This window comes from Eriocheir sinensis, chromosome 22 (genome assembly GCF_024679095.1).
Source record: "Eriocheir sinensis breed Jianghai 21 chromosome 22, ASM2467909v1, whole genome shotgun sequence".
Classification (NCBI taxonomy): Eukaryota; Metazoa; Arthropoda; class Malacostraca; order Decapoda; family Varunidae; genus Eriocheir; species Eriocheir sinensis.
In genome coordinates, this window is record NC_066530.1 from 19118810 (window position 1) to 19141309 (window position 22500).

At 41.6% G+C, this 22500-nt stretch overlaps 1 protein-coding gene across 1 annotated transcript in view; it reads left to right on the forward strand.

The window, feature by feature from the left end:
- The window catches only part of LOC127002200 (trithorax group protein osa-like), a 97083-nt gene that overhangs the window by 14358 nt on the left and 60225 nt on the right, over positions 1–22500 (forward strand). Inside the window, exon 2 of the mRNA XM_050867899.1 lies at positions 13646–13766. Coding sequence (XP_050723856.1) covers positions 13691–13766 — 76 coding nt within the window. The 5' untranslated portion in view covers positions 13646–13690. The remainder of the gene's footprint in view (positions 1–13645; positions 13767–22500) is intronic.

Below are 22500 nucleotides of genomic sequence, written 5' to 3' on the forward strand. Positions count from 1 at the left end.
GAGGAAGCGGAGGAGGAGGAGGAGGAAGGAGGGAGAGAAAAGGAAAGTGGGAAAGGCAACGGTAACAAAGAGAGAGAGAGAGAGAGAGAGAGAGAGAGAGAGAGAGAGAGAGAGAGAGAGAACAAAGAAATTAAGGCGAATCAAGAAGGAAGTCAAAAAAGAAAAATGAGAGAGAGAGAGAGAGAGAGAGAGAGAGAGAGAGAGAGAGAGAGAGAGAGAGAGAGAGAGAGAGAGAGAGAGAGAGAGAGAATGATTAATGCACACTATAATATCAACTCTGACCTTGGGAGTTTGAACGTCGAGGGAGGAAAAGGTCAAACAACACCTGTCTCATACCTGTCACCTCCTCCTCCTCCTCCTCCTCCTCCTACTTAAATATCACCCACTTCATCAATGTCCTTTTTGTATCATCTGAGAGAGAGAGAGAGAGAGAGAGAGAGAGAGAGAGAGAGAGAGAGAGAGAGAGAGAGAGAGAGAGAGAGAGAGAGAGAGAGAGAGAGAGAGAGAGAGAGAGAAGGAAAGGGAGGAAGGAAGGAAGGAAAGCAGAAATAAAGGGAAAGGAAGGAAAAAAAGAAAGGAAGTAAGGAAGGAGGAAATTATAAAAAAAGGAAGCAGATAAGAAGATATAAATGATAAAGAGATTGACAACACAAACAGAAATTTAGAGATAGAGAGAGAGACAGATGGAAGTAAGAAAGGATAGATAGATAGATAGATAGACAGAAAGAAAGGTTACTATTAGAGCTGGACAAAGAGACGTAGATAGATAAATAATGGAGACAGACAGACACATGTTAGGATAGATACACAGATAGACACACATTAAGATAGATACACAGATAGCCAGAGAGATAGACAGAGATAAAGAGACATAGACCCACACATAGGAATAGATACACAGAAAGAAGGCTCGCTCACTGGAATGCCATTGTAGTTGGCGGAGGGCGAAAAATATATAGTTCGGAGTCTCGTCTCTTGTGTGGGGTACTTTGAATTCCGCCCCGTGATTGGATGGGTCGCAAGCCTCTGTGTGTGTGTGTGTGTGTGTGTGTGTGTGTGTGTGTGGGCGGCATTTTTCTTCTTGGTGGACATTCTGATGCTGCGTATGTGTATGTGTGTGTGTGTGTGTGTGTGTGTGTGTGTGCGCCATTTTTCTTCTTGGTGGACATTCTGATGCTGCGTATGTGTATGTATGTATGTGTGTGTGTGTGTGTGTGTGTGTGTGTGTGTGTGTGTGTGTGTGTCTGGCATTTTTCTTCTTGGTGGACATTCTGATGCTGCGTATGTGTGTGTGTGTGTGTGTGTGTGTGTGTGTTTGATGTTTTTATTGTTGTTTCTTTTGTTTTTCTGAGAGACAGAGAAAAAAAAAGAGGGCATGGATAGTGACGTGTGTGTGTGTGTGTGTGTGTGGGAGGAGACGGTTTAGCATTCACAACGTATACGAGGGATTGAAAAACGAATACAGATCTGGCGAAGTGCTGATGTCGAGTCGGGGAAAGGCCAGAAAAGGTCAGGGCCAGGAATGACACCACCGCCAGCTCTTACATATAGAATCCCTCCTTGCATGCCTTGGTAACCTAAATAGAAGGGAGGGGGACTGATGGAAAGGGAAGGAGAGTGAAGATAAAAGAAAATACTTGATGTTTGGAGGTAGAAGGGAAAGGGAGAAGAAAGATTAGATGGTAATATGAAGAAGAAGAATGTTTGATGTATCGATAACTCAGGAAAGGAATAGAAAAGGAAATTAGGGAAAAGAATAGAAGGGAAGAGAAAATAAGGAAAGTTAAAGAGTAAGGAAGTAGGGAAAATAGAAGGGTCAGAGAGAAGAGAATTAAAGGAAAGGGAAAGGAAAATAGGGAATGGAATAGAAGGAAAGAGAAAATAAGGAAAGGTAAATAATAATAGGGAAAATAGAAGGGTTAGAAAAAAAAGAGAATGAAAGGAAGGGGAAAGGAAAATAGGGAATGGAATAGAAGGGAAGAGAAAATAAGGAAAGGTAAAGAATAATAGGGAAAATAGAAGGGTTAGAAAAAAAAGAGAATGAAAGGAAGGGGAAAGGAAAATTGGGAATGGAATAGAAGGGAAGAGAATGGGTAAGAGAGAAGAAGAGAAGGAAAGGGAAAGAGTAAGGAAGAGGGTCATCAATGTGTTTGTTTGTGTATACGTGTGTGTGTGTGTGTGTGTGTGTGTGACCAGTATAACAATCGCGGTGAAATGGATGTTACACTACACTACTTTTAACCGTCTTGAAAATGCGTCGTAGATCCTTTGGCATTCACTTCCATTCAGTATTCAAAACCATCTCCACAATAACACGTGAGCCGAGAATTTGATGTTTTGGGGAAGTTGAGAAAATGGCAAAGAAGCAACGAGTATAGAACCTGTTAAGATTGTGTCCATAGAAGATCGTGTATGTGATTGCTTGCTGTTGGTCACTTGAGGAGCCTTACCAATGACCAAATAATAAAAACGAAAAAAAAACTAAAAAGACGCAAAAAGAGGAAAATGAGGATAAAAATTAAGGTGTTGAGAAAGGTATAGGCTGAAGACGAGGCAGCAGGTGGTGAAGGAGGGATCTTATAGTGAGGTTATGGTGAGGGGGAAGGGGAGGGAGGGAGGTAAGGCAAGGGAGGGTAGCGGAAACTTATATGGATGTAGATTAAAGCGATAGTTGATGAAAGCTTGCTCTGTGTGTGTGTGTGTGTGTGTGTGTGTGTGTGTGTGTGTGTGTGTGTGTGTGTGTGTGTGTGTGTGTGTGTTTCTTACCTCTTAGTAGTATCAATAATTGAGTTTTAATTTCGTAAAGTCTCTTATTTTTATCACATTTTATCCTACAATTATTCCTTAAACTTAAATCTCAGTCTGTGTATGTCTGTATCTGTGTGTCTGTCTATCTATCTACTTTCCTTTGGTCTGTCTGTGTATAATATTCCTTCATCTGTGTGTGTGTATGTCTGTATCTCTTCTCTTTGGTCTATCTCTTTTTATCTATCTCTATATCTTTCTATTCTAACGGCACTCTCTACCACGAGCATCATTTTTACCTGTGTTTTATGCGTGGCGTGAGTGTTCATCTGAGTTCCGTGTGTGTGCGCCGTAAAAAACTGGTGCACTGCAAGACAACTATAATCATCGCCGCTCCGACAGCCTGCAAGACTTTACCAGCCGAGGGAACACGCGTGGAGTAACGGGACGCAGCGAGAGAGTGCATAGTGACGTGTGTTGATGGTCGGGACTGGAGCGAGGGAGAGGGAGAGGGAGAGGGAGCGACTGACTGACTGGCGGAATATGGAAATGTGATGTCAGGCAAGGCGAGGAGAGATAAATGGTGGAGGAGAGTTGAAAGGCATATTCAGGGGAGGCAAAGAAGCTGCGAGTGTGAAAGTTGCAACGTCAAAAGACTGGTAAGTGAAAAAGAAACGAGTGTTGAAAAGTTCCAAAGAGAAAAATAAATGCGTTTTTTATGCTGGAAATTACTGGACGCCGGAGTAAAATGAGAGGAAGGTAAAATGCGAGGAAAATACATGCAAAAATGTTTTCAAAGGAAGGGAACGTAAAAAAGGAACACGGAAAGAATATTTTTAAGGTGGAATTAGAAATTGTGTACCTGAGCGCTGCCATGAAATATAATAATATATTTGTTGGAGCGAAAAAGCTGAAGGGATGGCGACCTGGGAAACACACACACACACACACACACACACACACACACACACACACACAATGCTGACTCTGCCTTTTCCGAGTTCTTCACAAAGCCAAATAACAAGTCCAGTTTAATAAAAGAAAGGGAACGTTATGCAAATATATGAAATAACACGAGAAACATAAACGGAAAACAACTTCATTCAACAACAACAAATTCTGAACCTAACATGATCCTCTGTCCCGTTGAAAAGACAAACTAACCGAGCCCGCCACCGACAACAACAACCCGTAAGACGCAGATACCAGGCCGGCTTAAAGAGGCTGTCCACGTCGTTTGCGGGCCGCGACGCCACGCCTGCTGCCTCTAGCCTCTCGGTGCGTTCCAATTCATTGATGTGGAGGTTGTGAGCTTGGATATCTCTACTAGTTCGTCTTACTACTTCGATGTCCTGTATGTCATTGCTCTTCCGTTCTTCCTGTCTGATTCCTTGTACGTGGCTTTCTACTCCAGCTCATCCCTATACTGTCCAAATCCCTTATGTGGTTGTGTCTTCAGGGCTGGCTGGAGATGTTCCCTGTCCTGTGTGTCATATGGAAACAGGATTTTCGTAAGGTATTCTGTTCTTTCTGTCTGATTCTTGGTGCTCGGCTTTCTACTCTAGCTCATCCCTATGCTGTCGAAATCCCTCCTGTGGTTATGTCTTCAGGGTTGGCTGGAGATGTTCACTAGTTTGTGCTGCTACATCGATGTCCTGTGTGGCATATGGAAGCAGGTTTTTCACTCGCTCTTCTGCTCTAGCTCGTCCCTATGCTGTCCCAATCCCTTATGTGGTTATGTGTTCAGGGCTGGTTGGACATAGATGCTAGTTTGGGTTGCTACTTTGATGCCCTGTGTGTCATATGGTAGCAGGATTTTCGTAAGGTCTTCTGTTCTTCTGTCTGACTTCTTGCACACGGCTTTCTACTCTACCGTACTCAGAACATCGAACTTATCGGTTTCAGACAAAAAAAAAATATCGTACCCACACAAACCAGGATAGTCAATTAAAAGTTATTGTCAAAACCGTGAATTATAGACGGTTTTTTTGCGATAGTTACGGGTCAAAAGCAGTGAAGGAAAGACTGCCCTGAGCACGACAATTTGATAACACTGGTTCCGAGGCGTCGCGGCTTTAGGCTAACCCGCGCATCGCTTTCCCCTTGAAGGATGACAAACTGCAAATTGCCGGCACGTCCCAAGGAGCAGGAGTGGTGTTGGGTCGTGTATGCAATAATAAAAGTCGGCGAGTCATGACAGCCGCGCCTTTCATCGGATGACACAACGCTCGTGAAGATGCAAAAACACCGCCGGGCTGTCACGTAAACCTCCACTACGACGGGCGTGCTCAGCTTGTCCTATATTCTTATTAAGGCAAACCTGACCCATTTCCCTTAATTTTAGAGTAGCCCCCCTTAGACCTCATCCCCGGCAACCCTAACCCCATATTCTTTCAGTACCTCTTCCATTAAACCATTGTTCTTCTCTCTATTAACATCCCCTAACTTTAAACAAAATCCTAACTCTTATTTGTTTATCTCAAGAATAAGTGAATGTATATGTTTTAATTTTAAAGCAACCCCCCCTTAACCATTTCGGCGCCCAGTGTTGGTATTGTCACACGCTTTTGGCTCTCACATCATCTACTTTCAAAGGCCCAGAAGGAGATCAGTCGGATTCTCAGGAGTTTTCTTTTTTGGTTCATGGTACACTGCGACGTGGGGTTCAGCAGGGCCATATTCTTATTAACCGTTTCGGCGCCCAGGATTGGTATTGTCAAACGCTTTCGGCTCTCACATCTACTTTCAATGGCCCAAAAGGAGATCAGTCGGGTTCTCAGGAGTCTTTTATTAGGTTCACGATACAAAAGAAGCGTTACAGTGCCACCAGGGTCATAAAACTACACCTGGAAATGCCTTCAACTCCTACGAAAGCCCTGTCAAAACCTACGCCTGGAAGTGCCCTCAACTCCTACGAAAGCCTTGTCAAAATCTGGAAATGCCCTCAACTCCTACGAAAGCCCTGTCAAAATCTTCGCCTGGAAATGCCCTCAACTCCTACGAAAGCCCTGTCAAAACCTACACCTGGAAATGCCCTCAACTCCTACGAAAGCCCTGTCAAAACCTACGCCTGGAAATGCCCTTAACTCCTCCAAAAGCCTTGTTAAAACCTATCCCTGGAAATCCCCTTAACTCCTCCAAAAGCCCTGTCTAAACCTACGCCTACAAATGCCCTCAACTCCAACGAAAACCCTGTCAAAACCTACACCTGGAAATAACCTCAGCTCCCACGAAAGCCTTGTCAAATGTGTGAGTTCGGGTACCAGAATGTTTAAGAATCTGACCCAAGGCACACATAATTGACAAGGCTTTCGTGGAGAGCTGTGGTGAGCATTTCCATGGGTAGTTTTATGACCCTGGTGGTAGTTCGACAATGCGTCTATACTGTGAAGGCGAAAAATAGACTCGAGAACGCGATTGATCTCCTTGTCGGCCTTTGTTAATAGCTGGTATGAGAGGCAGAAGGCGTTTAAGAATACCGAGCGATCTAGTTTCACGCTGATGAGTGGAAGCAATATTGTTCTTTTATGCACGCGAACCAAATGGACCAATATCGGTATTTGCCAACGTATTAATGAAGCATGTATCGGTCTCGCGGCATTGTGTACGGAATGTATACACAAGGCAGCATCATGAATTTTAGACCAAACACGGAAACACGGTTAGTTATATATGTGTGTGTGTTGACAAATTCCCGTGTAGCACTATTGTCAAACTGTGCCCGGGAGACTGAGTAGTGATGTGGAGTTAGATACATTATGAAGTCAATGTATGGAGGACCTAATCAATTTTATCAGAGTTCCGGCACCTTCTTTGTTTGTATTTCCTATTGCCTACGACTTAAACGCTTTTTGTGTGTCCTTAGATACGTTATAATGTCAATGTATGGAAGACCTAACGGGTTTTATCAACGTTCCTTCCTCTGTCTGTATTTCCTCTTGAATACGACTTAAACGCTTTTTTTGTTTCCTTAGATACGTTATGATGTCAATGTATGGAAGACCTAACGGGTTTTATCAACGTTCCTTCCTCTGTCTGTATTTCCTCTTGCCTACGACTTAAACGCTTTTTTTGTTTCCTTAGATACGTTATGATGTCAATGTATGGAAGACCTAATGGATTTTATCGATGTGCCTTCCTTTGTCTATATATTTCCTCTTGCCTACGACTTAAACGCTTTTTTGTGGCCTTAGACGCGTTATAATGTCAATGTATGGAAGACCTAATGGATTTTATCGATGTGCCCTCCTTTGTCCACGTCCTCGTCCACACAGTTCCAAGGGATTAAAAGCTCAGGAACGAAGGTACGCTGGAACGCCATTGGAAATATTAGTTTTGAGAGCCGAAAACGTCTTGAGAAACGGGCATAAGCTGAACAGTCTCTAGCATTAGGAACACACAACGTACTCCGCCTCATCCACACAGTTCCAGGGGATTTCTAAGCTCAAGAATGAAGGTACGCTGGAACGCCATTGGAAATATTAGTTTTGGGAGCCGAGAGCGTCTGAGAAACGGGCATAAGCTGAACAGTCTCTAGCATTAGGAACACACAACGTACTCCGTCTCGTCCACACAGTTCCAAGGGATTTCTAAGCTCAGGAACAAAGGTACGCTGGAACACCATTGGAAATATTAGTTTTAAGAGCCAAAAGCATCTGAAAAACGGGCATTAGCTGAACAGTCTCTAGCATTAGGGACACACAACGTACTCCGTCTCGTCCACACACCTCCAATGGATTTCTAAGCTCAGGAACGAAGGTACAGAGGGACACTTTCCGCCACCCAAGTCAGCCACCACCGAAACAAAGCAACGGGCCACCTAACCCCAGGAGGCATTAACGCAACCAAAGGCTTCAAGGAGCGCGGAGGCCACCCACACCACACCGCGCTGAGGGTAGGCTAGACTCGTCGCTCCAGGCAGAGACATCAAGCGGAAAATGTTTGAGAAGTGTATGCAAATGGCCCTCGTGAAAAGACCACAGAGATACAAGTGTTGCTAATAGCCGTGTGTGTGTGTGTGTGTGTGTGTGTGGTGGGATGGTGCAGTGGGTTAGAGCGTCTAGTGAGGAGTCAGGGGATGCAGTTCGAACCCCAGTGTCGTTAGGTGATTTAAGGAAACGCATCTGGGTCGGTATTAAGTCAGACACCTCCACCTCTCACATCATCTATTTCCAAAGGCCAAAAAGGAGATCTGGTTTTCTCATATTTACCATCAACAAATTAAGTCTTATCCAGTGTTAGTGTGTGTGTGAGAGCTCCGAAACGTTTGAGGATATAAGCCAAAGAACCGGATCAACACCACACACACACACACGTCAACTCGGGCGCTAGATGGGGGTGACTTCTGCCCGTGGGTGTTTGGGATCGAGATATTTCCTCATGATATTGCCGATGGATTCCTCGTCTCTGATTCATAAGGTGCTTTGATCCCCTTCCGCGAGGCTTTGATGTCTGACGAGGCTGATAAGGCGACGCTGCAGCTCCGGGCTAATACTCGTCCAGCTAAAGGTCTATTCATAACACACACACACACACACACACACACACACACCTCCCAACGCCTTCACAGCACATCAAGCCTCTCTCTTCTCACGCCCGCCTTGCCTAAAGCTGTGTCACCCTTCCACATCCCCGCACAGCTCACCGCCGCAGACACGCAGCCTCCCCGCCACGCCCACCACGGCTATCCGCCCATAATCCGCTTTTCCGGCGTTAGCTTTTATTTGGGATTAGCCGCTCAGAGACGCAGCATCCAACCCCTTCCTGGAGGCGCCTGGGATTTGTTTTTCATTTATTCCACAAGTGACCTTCCCCTGTGATTGCCTTCCCCTGCTATTCCAATCCTCCTGCGTTCACGGATGTTGACAGGAGGCTTGAGACTCTATTCCTTCCTATCATTTATCTTTTTCCTATAAACTCGTACGATTAGCATAACATTAATGAATTGTAATGAGTCGATCAGATTTCTTGGAGGTAAAAAATGACCCCTCTTTCGGCCACATCTTTTGATTCTTTTTAGGAGCAGCGAGTAGCGGGCTTTTTTTATTATTATTATTTCCTTTTTTTTGTGCCCTTGAGCTGTCTCCTTTGTTGTAAAAAAAAATGATTGAAGATTTACATTTTTAGCTGTATTTTATGAGGGTTTTTCTTCCTTTCATCTCATTACTAATCATTCCAAACTCGTACCATTAACTCCACGTCTCCAAGGGAATTCAAATGCGTCAGTAAAATTTTTAAGACGAATTTAATTACGATAGAAATCAGCGGCAAATATTACTCATCAAAATAATGTGACGTTATATAATTATAGTGTTTCGTTTAGCATTTGTTGTTGCCTGAAATTAGTTTGTAAGAATAACTCGTTTATGAACCGGTATTGGAACCTCATAAAGCATTAGGTAAATATCGCTTAATGACGAACGTTGCATGAAATCACCGGGAAACATTATGCTCGTCAAAGTAATGTTAGTGTTTTGTTTAGCATTTGTTGTTGCCTGAAATTAGTTTGTAAGAATAATTCGTTTATGAACCGGTATTGGGACCTCATAAAGCATTAAGTAAATATCTCTTAATGACGAACGTTGCAGGAAATCACCGGGAATCATTATGTTCGTCAAAGTAATGCTAGTGTTTTGTTTAGCATTTGTTGTTGCCTGAAATTAGTTTGTAAGAATAACTCGTTTATGAACCGGTATTGGGACCTCATAAAGCATTAAGTAAATATCTCTTAATGACGAACGTTGCATGAAATCACCGGGAAACATTATGCTCGTCAAAGTAATGTTCGGTTATAAATATCTACGCTTATCATTATTGTTGCCTGAAATTAGTTGTTAGAATCACTCTCTAAAGAAGGCGTATTGTAGCATCATTAAACGTAGGAGAAATGTTGCATAAAATCACCGGCAAAATATTATACTAGTCAAAATAATGTTAAGTTATATATAGCGTTTCGTTTAGCATTTGTTGTTGCCTGAAATCAGTTGTTAGTCACTCGGCAAAGAATTAGTATTGTAACATCATAAAACATAGAGGAAATGTTGCATGAAATCACCGACAAACATTATACTCGTCAAAATAATGTTAGGTTATATATAGTGTTACGTTTAGCATTTGTTGTTGCTTAAAATCAGTTGTTAGTCACTCGGCAAAGAATTAGTATTGTAACTTCATAAACCGTAGAGGAAATGTTGCATAAAATCACCGACAAACATTATACTCGTCAAATAAAGTTAGGTTTTATATAGTGCTTCGTTGAGCATTTGTTGTTACCTGAAATCAGTTGTTAGTCACTCGGCAAAGAATTAGTATTGTAACTTCACAAACCGTTGAGGAAATGTTGCATAAAATCACCGGCAAACATTATGCTCGTCAAAATAATGTTACGTTATATTTAGTGTTTCGTTTAGCATTTGTTGTTGCCCGATTCGCTCTCTAAGGAATGCGTGCTGTAACATCATAAACCGTTGGGGAAATGTTGCATAAAATCAGCGGCAAACATTATGCTCGTCAAAATAATGTTGGGTTATAAAACATTAGTAATAAAAGTCCGGCATGAACTCGGTGGCTGAAATACACCATAAAATTTACTCCACTGCTTCCCACGGCTGGCACTTCATGCTTTTAATTACCTTTTGATTACCAGGCGCGGTGGCGTAGAAATTTGCTCATAAATATTACTAACCATTTTTGCGAAAAGAGTTGGAAGTTTGAATTTAATGTTGCACATAATGAAATTTCCGCCCAGAGTCACGCGGCGTGGACACAAGCACACCTGTGGAGCGGCGGGGGAGCTGTTACTGACTTGTTACTGTGACCGTCTGGCTTGTTACCGAGTGTTGCGAGCTCTGTAGGAAGGGGGAAGGGAGCTAATGTTGTATGGGCTGTGTTGTTTCTTGTTTGAATGCTTTAAGGATTGTTGTTTTGTTTATATTTTGCGATATAATTATTTTGTTTAGCTCATTGGTGACTATTTGAGGGTCTGTAAGGGAATGAAGGTGAAATGTAGTATAGAGTGACCGATTTTTCCCGTTAAAGGTGACAGACTGATACCTGGATTCGAGATATGCATAAAAAACATTGAAAAATAACTCGCAGCTCCTATGAGAGAGAGAGAGAGAGAGAGAGAGAGAGAGAGAGAGAGAGAGAGAGAGAGAGAGAGAGAGAGAGAGAGAGAGAGAGAGAGAGGACGGAATAGGTAGGAAAAGATGCCAAGTCTAAAAGGATTATCAGATTTGTTTCAACAGATAAAGGTTACGCGTATTTTCGCAAACATTACTATTTGTGAGACTCCAGAAAGAAGCGACCTGCATATATTGTACTCAGATTTAATGATAGGAGGGGAAAGGAAGGGAAGGAAAAGTTGTATGCGCTGGGGACCGTATTGAAAAGTTTCATTTATTTACACAAGCATTAATGTTTGTGAGAGTATAGAACAAACAACAGTGATTTATATAAGCATTCATGTTTTATACACATAGATAATTGGATGACAGAAGGGGATGGGATGAAAAACTGTATATGCTAGTAGTTGCAATTGCTTCCATAGACATTAGTATTTGTGACTATAGAACAAACAACAGGGATTTATATAAGCAGTCATGTTTTATACTCAGATAATTTTATGATAGAAGGGAAAGGGGATGAAGACTTGAATGTGCTGGTAGTCATTTGTTAAACTTGCATATGTATTTACACAAGTATTAGTATTTGCGATAATATAGAACAAGGAACAGTGATTTATATAACATTAATATTTTGCTCTCTGAAATAATTGTATGATAGGAGAGGAAGGGGATGAATACTTATATATGTTGGTAGTCATTTGTTAAGGTTGCATATCTATTTACACAAGATATCAGTATTTGTTAGAGTATAGAACTAATAACAGTGATTTATATTAGCATTAGTGTTTTGGTCTATTTAATAATATGATAGGAGAGGAAGAGGATGAAGAATTATAGATGTTGGTAGTTATTTGTTAAAGTTGCATATCTATTTACACAACATATTAGAATTTGTGTGAGTATTGAACTAATAACAGTGATTTATATTAGCATTAGTGTTTTGGTCTATTAAATAATATGATAGGAGAGGAAGAGGATGAAGAATTATAGATGTTGGTAGTTATTTGTTAAAGTTGCATATCTATTTACACAACATATTAGTATTTGTGAGAGTATAGAACAAATAACTGTGATTTATATTAGCATTAGTGTTTTGGTCTATTAAATAATATGATAGGAGGGAAAAGGGATGAAGAGTCGCACATGTCGGTAGTCATTTGTTAAGGATGCATAGCTATTTACACAAGATATTAGTATTTGTGAAAGTAAATATAACTAATTACTGTAATTTATATTAGCATTAGTGTTTTGTTCTCTCAAATAATATGATGGGATGGAAATGGGATGAAGAATTATAGATATTGGTAGTCATTTGTTAAGGTTGCATATCTATTTACACAAGATATTAGTATTTGTGAGAGTATATAACTAATAACAGTGATTTATATTAGCATTAGTGTTTTGTTCTCTTAAATAAGGTATGAAGAGTCGTATTATGTCGGTAGTCATTTGCTAAACTTTCATTTATTTACACAAGTCTTAGTATTTATGAGACTTTAGGATAAACAACAGTGATTCATATACTCGCTAAGTTATATATACGACAGGAAAAGGATGAAAAATTGAATATACTGTTTATCAAATGTAGAAGCTGAATTTATTAACACAAGGATTAGTATTTATGAGTATCTAAAAACAAGCGAGTGATTTATATACTCGTCTAAATAGTTATGTGATATTAAAGGAAAGAAATTAAGAGTTATTGCATTTACTTAAACACTTATTTATATCCGTTGAACAGGTAAACATTAACACTCCGCTCAAAAAATAGTTATACGATATTAAAGGAAAGAAATGGAAGAGTTAGTGCCTTTACTTAAACACTAATTCATATTTGTAGAACAGGCAAACATTAATACTCTCCTCTCAGAAATAGTTATACGATATTAAAGGAAAGAAATGAAAGAGTTATTGCCTTTACTTACACGCTTATTAATATTTGTACAGCAGGAAAACCAACCAGCTATAAATATTTACACTCTACACTCAAAAATAATTACTCATAACGCCACACCAAGGTTCCCGCTCCGAGGAATGTACATTTGTGCGTAATTACATTCATCCCATCACTCACCGCTGCGTATCAGGGGCGTATTATTAAACATTTCCTCGCTCAAGCGCACACACATTTGACAAGGCTTTCGCGGGAGTTGTGTGTGGGTGGGTGGGTGGGTGGGTCTTTCCGTGCCTAGTTTTCTGACCCTGGTGGTAGGTTGGCAAAGCTTTCGCGGGAGTTGTGTTGTGTGTGGGTCTTTCCATGCGTAGTTTTCTGACCCTGGTGGTAGTTTGGCCAGGCTTCTATACCCTCACAAGGCTTTTTTTGCAGGAGTTGTGGTGTGGGTGGGTCTTTCCATGCGTAGTTTTCTGGCCCTGCTGGTAGTTTGGCAAGCCGAAAATGAGATCAGTCGCCTTGTAATGAGTGTTTTTGTAGGTTCATGGCACAGAAGAAGGATCGGACTACCAGAAGAGCCACAAAACCACCTCTTTCATTGCCAAAACACTCCTACGAAAATGAGATCAATCGCCTTGTAATGAGTGTTTTTGTAGGTTCATGTCACAAAAGAAGGATCAGACTACCAGAAGAGCTACAAAACCACCTCTTTAAATGCCCAAACACTCTACGAAAGCCTTGTCAAATGGGTGAGCTTGGGCCACAATCGTAATGGGACCCCGATGCGTTTAAAAATATGGACTTTAGTGTTGAGGAGGGTTACCTGGTTGCCGGGGTCGGGGCGTGGGACAGGTGTTCTTATGCTTTGTTTCCATGCCCGCAGGTGCGCTCTCGGCCCACCTTGCTGCCGGAGCTGGGCGGCGGCGACATGACCAAGCTGTGCAACCACCGCAGGAAGCTCGCCATCGCCTTCACCCACCACCTGCACAACAACGCCAAGAAAGGTAAGTCCCTGCAGTGAACCTCGACCGCATTCTCTCATGGCTGCTACTGGACTCATTGCTGTTGCTGGGAGAGGAAGTGGAGTATGTTAGTGGAGAAAGTAGATGAAGAAGCATTAGTTAGAGAGTACTGGAGTGAAATAAGGGAGATTATTCCGAAGTTATGGAGGTTAGGAGAAGAAGTGGAGTATGTTAGTGGAGGAAGCAGATGAAGAAGCATTAGTTAGGGAGTACTGGAGAGAAATAAGGGAGATTAGATTGAAGTTATGAGGTTAGGTTAGGTTAGTACTGGAGTGAAATTAGGCAGATGAAGTGGAGGTTAGGGAGTACTGGAGTGAAATAAGGGAGATTAGATCGAGGTTATGGAGGTTAGGTTGGATTAGGTTAGTACTAGAGTGAAATCAGAAAGACGAGTGGGAGGTTAGGGAGTATTGAACTTATTATTATTATTATTATTTTTTACATCAAAGGATGCGGCTCAAGGGCAACAAAAAGAGTGAGATGAGTGAGTGAGAAAGTAAACTAAATCAAAGGAACATGTGACCAAAACAAAGAAAGGAATAAGAGAGAAAGAGAAACAAAGATAAGGGAGTGAAGAGAGGAACATGTAACGATACCAAATAAAAGAAACAAAAGAAAACACTGTAATGAAAAAAAAAAAAACGGGTAAACTAATGGAAGCGAAGGCGAGGAAGAGAGTGAGGGCGCTAGACAGGACAGGTGTGTGGATGATAAGTGGAGGTGCAGGGCAGGTGAGGTGGGGAGGCGCCCGTTATGCCTGCCGCCGGATGTGGGTAGCGAAGGGGGAAGTGGTCAGGTGATTACAGGTAAACACACGCCATTTATTAAGTGGGGGCGGAGAGGGAGAGGGAGAGGGAAGAGAAAGCGGAAGAGAACAGAAGTAGAAGAAGATTATTAAAGAGGGTGAAGAAAGAGGGAAAAAAGGAAGGTGATAAGATAAATGAAGAGAGAGAAAGAGAGAACAGAAGAGAAAACGTAATAGAAAAGAACAGAACGGAAGTAGAGGATTATTAAAGAGGATGAAGAAAGAGGTTAAAACAAGGAAGGTGATGAGAGAGAGAGAGAGAGAGAGAGAGAGAGAGAGAGAGAGAGAGAGAGAGAGAGAGAGAGAGAGAGAGAGAGAATATGAACCTTAGACCCCCATTAAACATTTCGGAGCTCACACACACACACACACACACACACACACACACACACACACACACACACACACACACATTCGGATTCGGCTTTTGTAGAGGTTGAGTGAGTCCTTCCATGGGTAGTTTTATGAGTCTCGGGATAGTCTGACAAGGCTTCCGCTCTGTGAATATGAAAAGCACTCATTAAAACCTGACTCATATCCTTTGTGGCCTTTGAAAGTTGTTGTTGTGAGAGCCGAAAGCGTTTGAGAATACTGGTATTACTTAGCGCCGCCCTTGATCGCTAATACTACACAATACTAGAACTTGAAGGCCTTGAATCTTAACTGGTCTTCCCTTGATCGCTAATACTACACAATACTAGAACTTGAAGGCCTTGAATCTTAACTGGTCTTCCCTTGATCGCTAATACTACACAATACTAGAACTTGAAGGCCTTGAATCTTAACTGGTCTTCCCTTGATCGCTAATACTACACAATACGAGAACTTGAAGGCCTTGAATCTTAACTGGTCTTCCCTTGATCGCTAATACTACACAATACTAGAACTTGAAGGCCTTGAATCTTAACTGGTCTTCCCGTGACGCTAATAGTACACAATAGCGCAACGCGATCAACACTTAACGCTCTACCTCTTGACCGCATGACTTTATACGCTGATGCTAAGATATGCAGCAGCCATATTCATATTAAGCATTCATGTATTACTAAACTCCGCGGCGTTACGTTACATTGAGACTGAACTATATCAAACTAGATTGCCTCGGCTATAAATATAAGACCCTGGAACTAGAACACAAAGCCACAACGTTATAAAAAAAAAGAGCTTATATGACCCAGAAAGCGATAAGCAAGGCACATTGTATATTATAATTTACATAAGGAGTTAGTTATGACATTCTTACTGGCCGAGGTTGTGTATTCTCGTTCATTTTGCATTCATTTAGCTAAACTACCCTACGAGTTTATATTAGAACTATTAGACTCAGAAAGGAATAAGCAAGACAGTTCGTATAATCTAGATAAGGAGTTAGTAATGACATACACTTTTAATTTATTTTTCTCGAGCTAAACTACCCTACGAGTTTATATTAATACAAGAACTATAAGACTCAGAAAGGCATATGCAAGACACGTTCATTTAACCTACATAGGAGTTAGTAGCATTCTTATTGACCGTGGTTATATATACACTTTTAACTTGCATTTCTCGAGCTAAACTACCCTACGAGTTTATATTGATACAAGAACTATAAGACTCAGAAAGACAATGCAAGACACGCCCTTTAACCTACATAAGGAGTTAGTATCATTCTTATTGGTCAAGGTTTTGTATACTCGATTAAACTCTATTTCTCGAGCTAAACTAGTACAATAGAAGTTTATATTAGTCCACGATCTCTCATACCTTTGAAGACAGTAAACAAACCACGTCGTATAACCTACATAAAAAGTTAATAGCATTCTTATCGGTCGTATTTGAGTCGACACTTCAGATTGACGCAAGATTTCTAATCCCGTAAAGCCCTCAAACAAACCACATTCTGTTACTGCACAAGAAGTTCAATTGCATTCTTATTTGTCATAGTTTTATATATACATCAACATTGCACCACGCCTTGCTATGCTAAGTTACCGTACCGCTTCAGATTGACGCAAGATTTTCAATACCGTGAAGCCATCAAACAAACCACATTCTGTTACTGCACAAGAAGTTCAATTGCATTCTTATTTGTCATAGTTTTATATATACGTCAACATTGCACCACGCCTTGCTATGCTAAATTACCATACCACTTCAGATTGACGCAAGATTTTCAATACCGTGAAGCCAACAAACAAACCATATTCTATTACTACACAAGAAGTTCAATTGCATTCTTATTGGTCATAGGTTTGCATACACGTCAACATTGCACCACGCCTTGCTATGCTAAGTTACTGTACCACTTTAGACTGACACAAGATTTTCAATACCGTGAAGCCATCAAACAAACCACATTCTATTACTACACAAGAAGTTCAATTGCATTCTTATTGGTCGTAGTTTTGTGTTCATGCTTCTATTGCACCACGCCTTGCCTTGCGAAACTGCTGTATATAATTTATTGTCAGTACAAGAGCCACAATACCCCTTGAAGACAGTAAGCACACGCCATATTGCATACATAACCCACACAAGTCAATTTTAATGGCATTCTTATTGGTCGTATTCAAATGCACACGTTTATAGTACACCACATCTTGCTATGCTAAATTACTGTCCCACTTTATATTGATACAAGAGCCATAATACCTTGAAGCAGTAAACAAACCACATCTTATAATATACAAAAGGAATTATTGACATTGGTATTGGCCATGGTTATTTGTACGCTCCACCTTGCTTCACTGAACTACTGCACCAATCTATACTAATGCAACAGCCATAACGCCCTTGAAGACAGTAAATAAACCACATCTTATAGCCTACACAAGGAGTTATTGACATTGGTATTGGTCATGGTTATTTGTACACTTTTATATAACGCCCAATCTTGCTTCACTTAACTACTACACCACTCTAATGCAACAGCCATAACGCCTTTGAAGACAGTAAATAAACCACGTCTGATAACCTACAAAAGGAGTTATTGGTCATGGTTATTTGTACACTTTTATATAGCGCCCAATCTTGCTTCACTGAACTACTGTACCACTCTGTATTAATGCAACAGCCATAACGCCCTTGAAGACAGTAAATAAACCACATCTTATAGCCTACACAAGGAGTTATTGACATTGGTATTGGTCATGGTTATTTGTACACTTTTATATAACGCCCAATCTTGCTTCACTTAACTACTACACCACTCTATATTAATGCAACAGCCATAACGCCTTTGAAGACAGTAAATAAACCACTTCTGATAACCTACAAAAGGAGTTATTGGTCATGGTTATTTGTACACTTTTATATAACGCCCAATCTTGCTTCACTTAACTACTACACCACTCTATATTAATGCAACAGCCATAACGCCTTTGAAGACAGTAAATAAACCACGTCTGATAACCTACAAAAGGAGTTATTGGTCATGGTTATTTGTACACTTTTATATAGCGCCCCATCTTGCTTCACTGAACTACTGTACCACTCTGTATTAATGCAACAGCCATAACGCCCTTGAAGACAGTAAACAAACCGCGTTCTTTTACTACCTCTGGAGTTTAATGTCATTCCTGTTGGTCATGGCTTTGTATACACGTTTTCTGTCGCTCTTCTAAACTGCTGTACCTCTTCATATTAACACACGAGCCTCAACACTCTTCAAAGCAGTAACCAGTAAACACGCTACCTTGCCTAACCTACACCAGAAGAAGTTAATATCATTCCTGTTGGCCATAGCGTTTCTTTTGCTCTTCTAAACTGCTGTACCTCTTTATATTAACACACGAGCCTCAATACTCTTCAAGGCAGTGACCAGTAAACACGCTACCTTGCCTAACCTACAAGAGTTTTTTTGTCATCATGTTGTTGGTCATAGCGTTTTTTTTTCTTCTTAAACTGCTGCACCTTACTCTTCAAGGCAGTAACCGGTAAACACGCTACCTTGCCTAACCTACACAAGAAGTTTTAATGTCATTCCTGTTGGTCATAGCGTTTCTTTTGCCCTTCTAAACTGCTGTACCTCTTTATATTAACACACGAGCCTCAATACTACTCAAGGTGAACACGCTACCTTGCCTAACCTACACAAGAAGTTTTAATGTCATTCCTGTTGGTCATAGCGTTTCTTTTGCCCTTCTAAACTGCTGTACCTCTTTATATTAACACACGAGCCTCAATACTCTTCAAGGCAGTGACCAGTAAACACGCTACCTTGCCTAACCTACACAAGAAGTTTTAATGTCATTCCTGTTGGTCATAGCGTTTCTTTTGCCCTTCTAAACTGTTGTACCTCTTTATATTAACACACGAGCCACAATACTACTCAAGGCAGTGACCGGTGAACACGCTACCTTGCCTAACCCACATAAAAATAAGTTATTGGCATTGCTATTGGTCGTGGCTAAGTGCAAATGTCTCCATTGTGCTACATACCGAGCATTCGTGGAGGATCGATGCCGCTCTTGTGAATAAGTGAAGAGCCGTCGCTTGGCCTGCCTTGTGGAATGGAGTGACTTGTTCCTGTGAGTGTGTGAGGGGTCGAGGTTAAGTTGAAGGTCGGGGAGTTGAAATATGTGTTTGCTTGGTTGTCTTGCTATGTCTTTGATTGGAATGGAGTGTTTGTGTGTGTGTTGTGGAATGGAGTGACTGTGTTGTTCGTGTGAGTGTGTGTGTGTGTGTGTGTGTTTGTGTGTGAGGGGACGAGGTTAAGTTGAAGGTCGGGGAGTTGAAATATGTGTTAGTTTAGCTGGTCTTGCTATGTCGTTTATTGGAATGGAGTGTTTGTGTGTGTGTTGTGGAATGGAGTGACCGTGTTGTGTGTGTGACTAACTGTGTTGTGGGTGTGTGTGTGTGTGTAAGGGGACGAGGTTAAGTTGAAGGTCGGGGGAGTTGAAATATGTGTTAGCTTAGTTGGTCTTACGATGTCTTCGATTAGAATGGAGAGACTTCGTTGTTTGTGTGTGTGTGATGGGACGTAATGAAGTGAAGGTCGGGGAGGTAGAATGAGAGTTAGTTAAAAGAAATGAATGAGTGTCTTAAAAAAGTATGTTGGTTTCCTTTGGTCTTTTTTTTTTACAGCAAAGGAGACAGTACAAGGGAAAAAAAAAAATGAAACTATGAAAAAAGAGCACTGGTTGATCTTGTGATGTATTTTGGTTTGACTGAAGGGTTTGTTTGTATTTCAGTGTGTGTTCCGTGTGTTGGAGGTGGAGGTCGTGAGGTGAATGTGTTAGTTAAAGAATACTACTACTACTACTACTACTACTACTACAAATAATAATAATAATAATAATAGCCAAAGTAAACATTAATCTTTCAACTCCTCTTCATCTTTATTTATATACCCGAGTTTTTTTTCCTTTCCTTTTTTTTTCTCTCACAGTTTGTCTTTTACTTTCTCACGTGTGTCGCCTGTATCTATTTATAACCTCTCTCTCTCTCTCTCTCTCTCTCTCTCTCTCTCTCTCTCTCTCTCTCTCTCTCCGTTCTTGCTCTCCCCTCTTCTAATTCTTTTATCCTTGCTTCCTTCCTTCCTTTACACGCATCTCCCTCCTCCTCCTCCTCCTCTTTATCTATCTCATACTCTCATTCCTCCTCCTCCTCCTCCTCCTCCTTCCCTTCGCGTTCTCATTCTGGCTCCTTTTTTTCTTCTTCTTTTTTATAGTAACGCCCCCTTGCTTTCTGTTTCAAGGTATTATGTGCAGCTATTTCGGGGTTTTTCTTCCCTTCCCTTCCTCTCTGGTAATTAGATTGGGTGATGTTTTGCTCTCTCTAACGTGATATTCGCCCTCTCGCCCTTGCTGGTTGGTATTAATAAGGTTTTGGTGGAGGTGGTGGTGGTGGTGGTGGTAGTAGTAGTAGTAGTAGTAGTAGTAGTAGTAGTAGTAGTAGTAGTAGTAATGAGTTAGGGGAGGAAGGGTGTCAGATTACGTCAGCCCACTTACACACACACACACACACACACACACACACACACACACACACACACACACACACACACACAAACGTCGTCGCATCTTAATAAAACGTCACAGAAAAAAAATTAAGATATATCGACTTTTCCTTCCCTCGTTCTTTTGTCTTCATCCTCTTCTTCAATTTCCCTTTTTCCCTCTTTCTTCTCCTCCTTCTTTCTGTCGTCGGTGCGCTGCCAAAAAAGTCGTGTGATAAGTGAGGCTCATCAAGGGGACATCTGCGTGACCCTCCCCGCGACGCAGCTCCCGGGAAATACGTCGCGACTTGGCTAGGCTGGCCCAGGTCGCGAAAGGAGGAGGGGGCAGAGAGAGAGGGGGGAGAGGGTTATGGGGGCAGAGAGAGAAGGGGGATAGGGTTAGGGGGGCAGAGAGAGAGGGGGGATAGGGTTAGGGGGGCAGAGAGAGGGGGAGGGATGGAAAGGGTGAAGAGAGGGAGAGAGGGAAGGAGGGTTAGGCAGAGAGAGAGAGAGAAAAGGATACGAATAGTTACATGAATAATAGGAGACAGAGATGAAGAAAGAAAAGAAAAAAAGAAATATACGTAATACAGGATACATGAATAATAAATGATAGATAGAAAGGAAGGAAAGGATATGATAAGAAAACAAAGCAAGAGAGAGAGAGAGAGAGAGAGAGAGAGAGAGAGAGAGAGAGAGAGAGAGAGAGATAGGGGGGTATGAAAAAAAATATGAATCATGGAAGAAAGCGAGGTTAAAAAACGTGAAAAGAAAGGGAAACGAAAGGAAAATAAAAGAGAGAGAAAGAGAGATAAGAAAGACTAGAAAAAGTGATAAAAATTACATAAGAAGAATTAAGAAAAATATAAAAAGATTGTGGAGAAAAAAGTAAAGTAGAAAAAGTAAAGAAAGATAATGGAAAGAATAAAACAGATAAAACAGTAACAAGAAATAGACAAGAGAAGAAAAAGACAGACAGACAGACAGAGAGAGAGCGGCCTTGAGGGCAGCACCAGTGGCCTCGGTATTAGCCACACCAGCGTGAACGGAGCCTAATGGTGTGTGAAGTGAGGAGGGGACGCGGCCGAGGAAAGAGAGCAGCTAAGATTACAGCAAGGCGTGGGGAGCTGTGGCCGCGAATACCCTGTTAAGTTGAGGCCAATGAGCGCATGGTAGCGAAACGTCTCATTCAGTAAGGTAGCAAAACGTCCCTCTCAGTCAGGCGTTCTGGTGTCTGGCCGCGAATACCTGGTTAAGTTGAGGCCAATGAGTGCATGATAGCAAAACGTCTCATTCAGTAAGGTAGCAAAACGTCTCTCTCAGTAAGCGCGGTGAGGTGTCTGGCCGCGAATACCTGGCTATGTTGAGGCTAGTGAGTGCATGGTAGCAATACGTCCCTCTCAGTAAGCGCGTTGAGGTGTCTGGCCGCGAATACCTGGTTGAGGCCTGTGAGAGCATGGTAGCAAAAAGTCTCATTCAGTAAGGGATGTGAGCTGCCTGGCCGCATATACCCTTCTAAGTTAAGGCCACTGAGCACTTGATAGCAAAAAGTCTCCCTCAGGAACAGTTATTAAAGGCCATCAGAAGAAAAGCGTAAATTTAAAAGGTTAAGGGCGGAAAAGTAGCAATTTCAAGAAGGTTAAGGACTCGGCTGAAGACTGGGGTAAAATTAACATCTAAAGTACATTTGTTTGACGGTCTCCACGGGCGTGTTGGTTGGTCTTGGCAGGTGACGGGGAGAGGGAGAGTAACGAGGTGGTGAGAGAGGCGAAGGTGGTGGTGGTGGTGGTGGTGGTGATGCTGGCACGGCGCAAGTGTGTATGTGTGTGTATTTACGTGTGTGTAGAGGAGGGAGAAGAGGAGGGGGTTTCGGGAGGGAGGAAGGGAAGGGAAGGGAGAAAGGAAGAAAGGTAGGGAAAGAAGGACGGAAAGGTAAGGTAAGGGAGGGAAAGGGCAAGATAGGAAAGGAAAAGATCAAAATTAATTAAAGA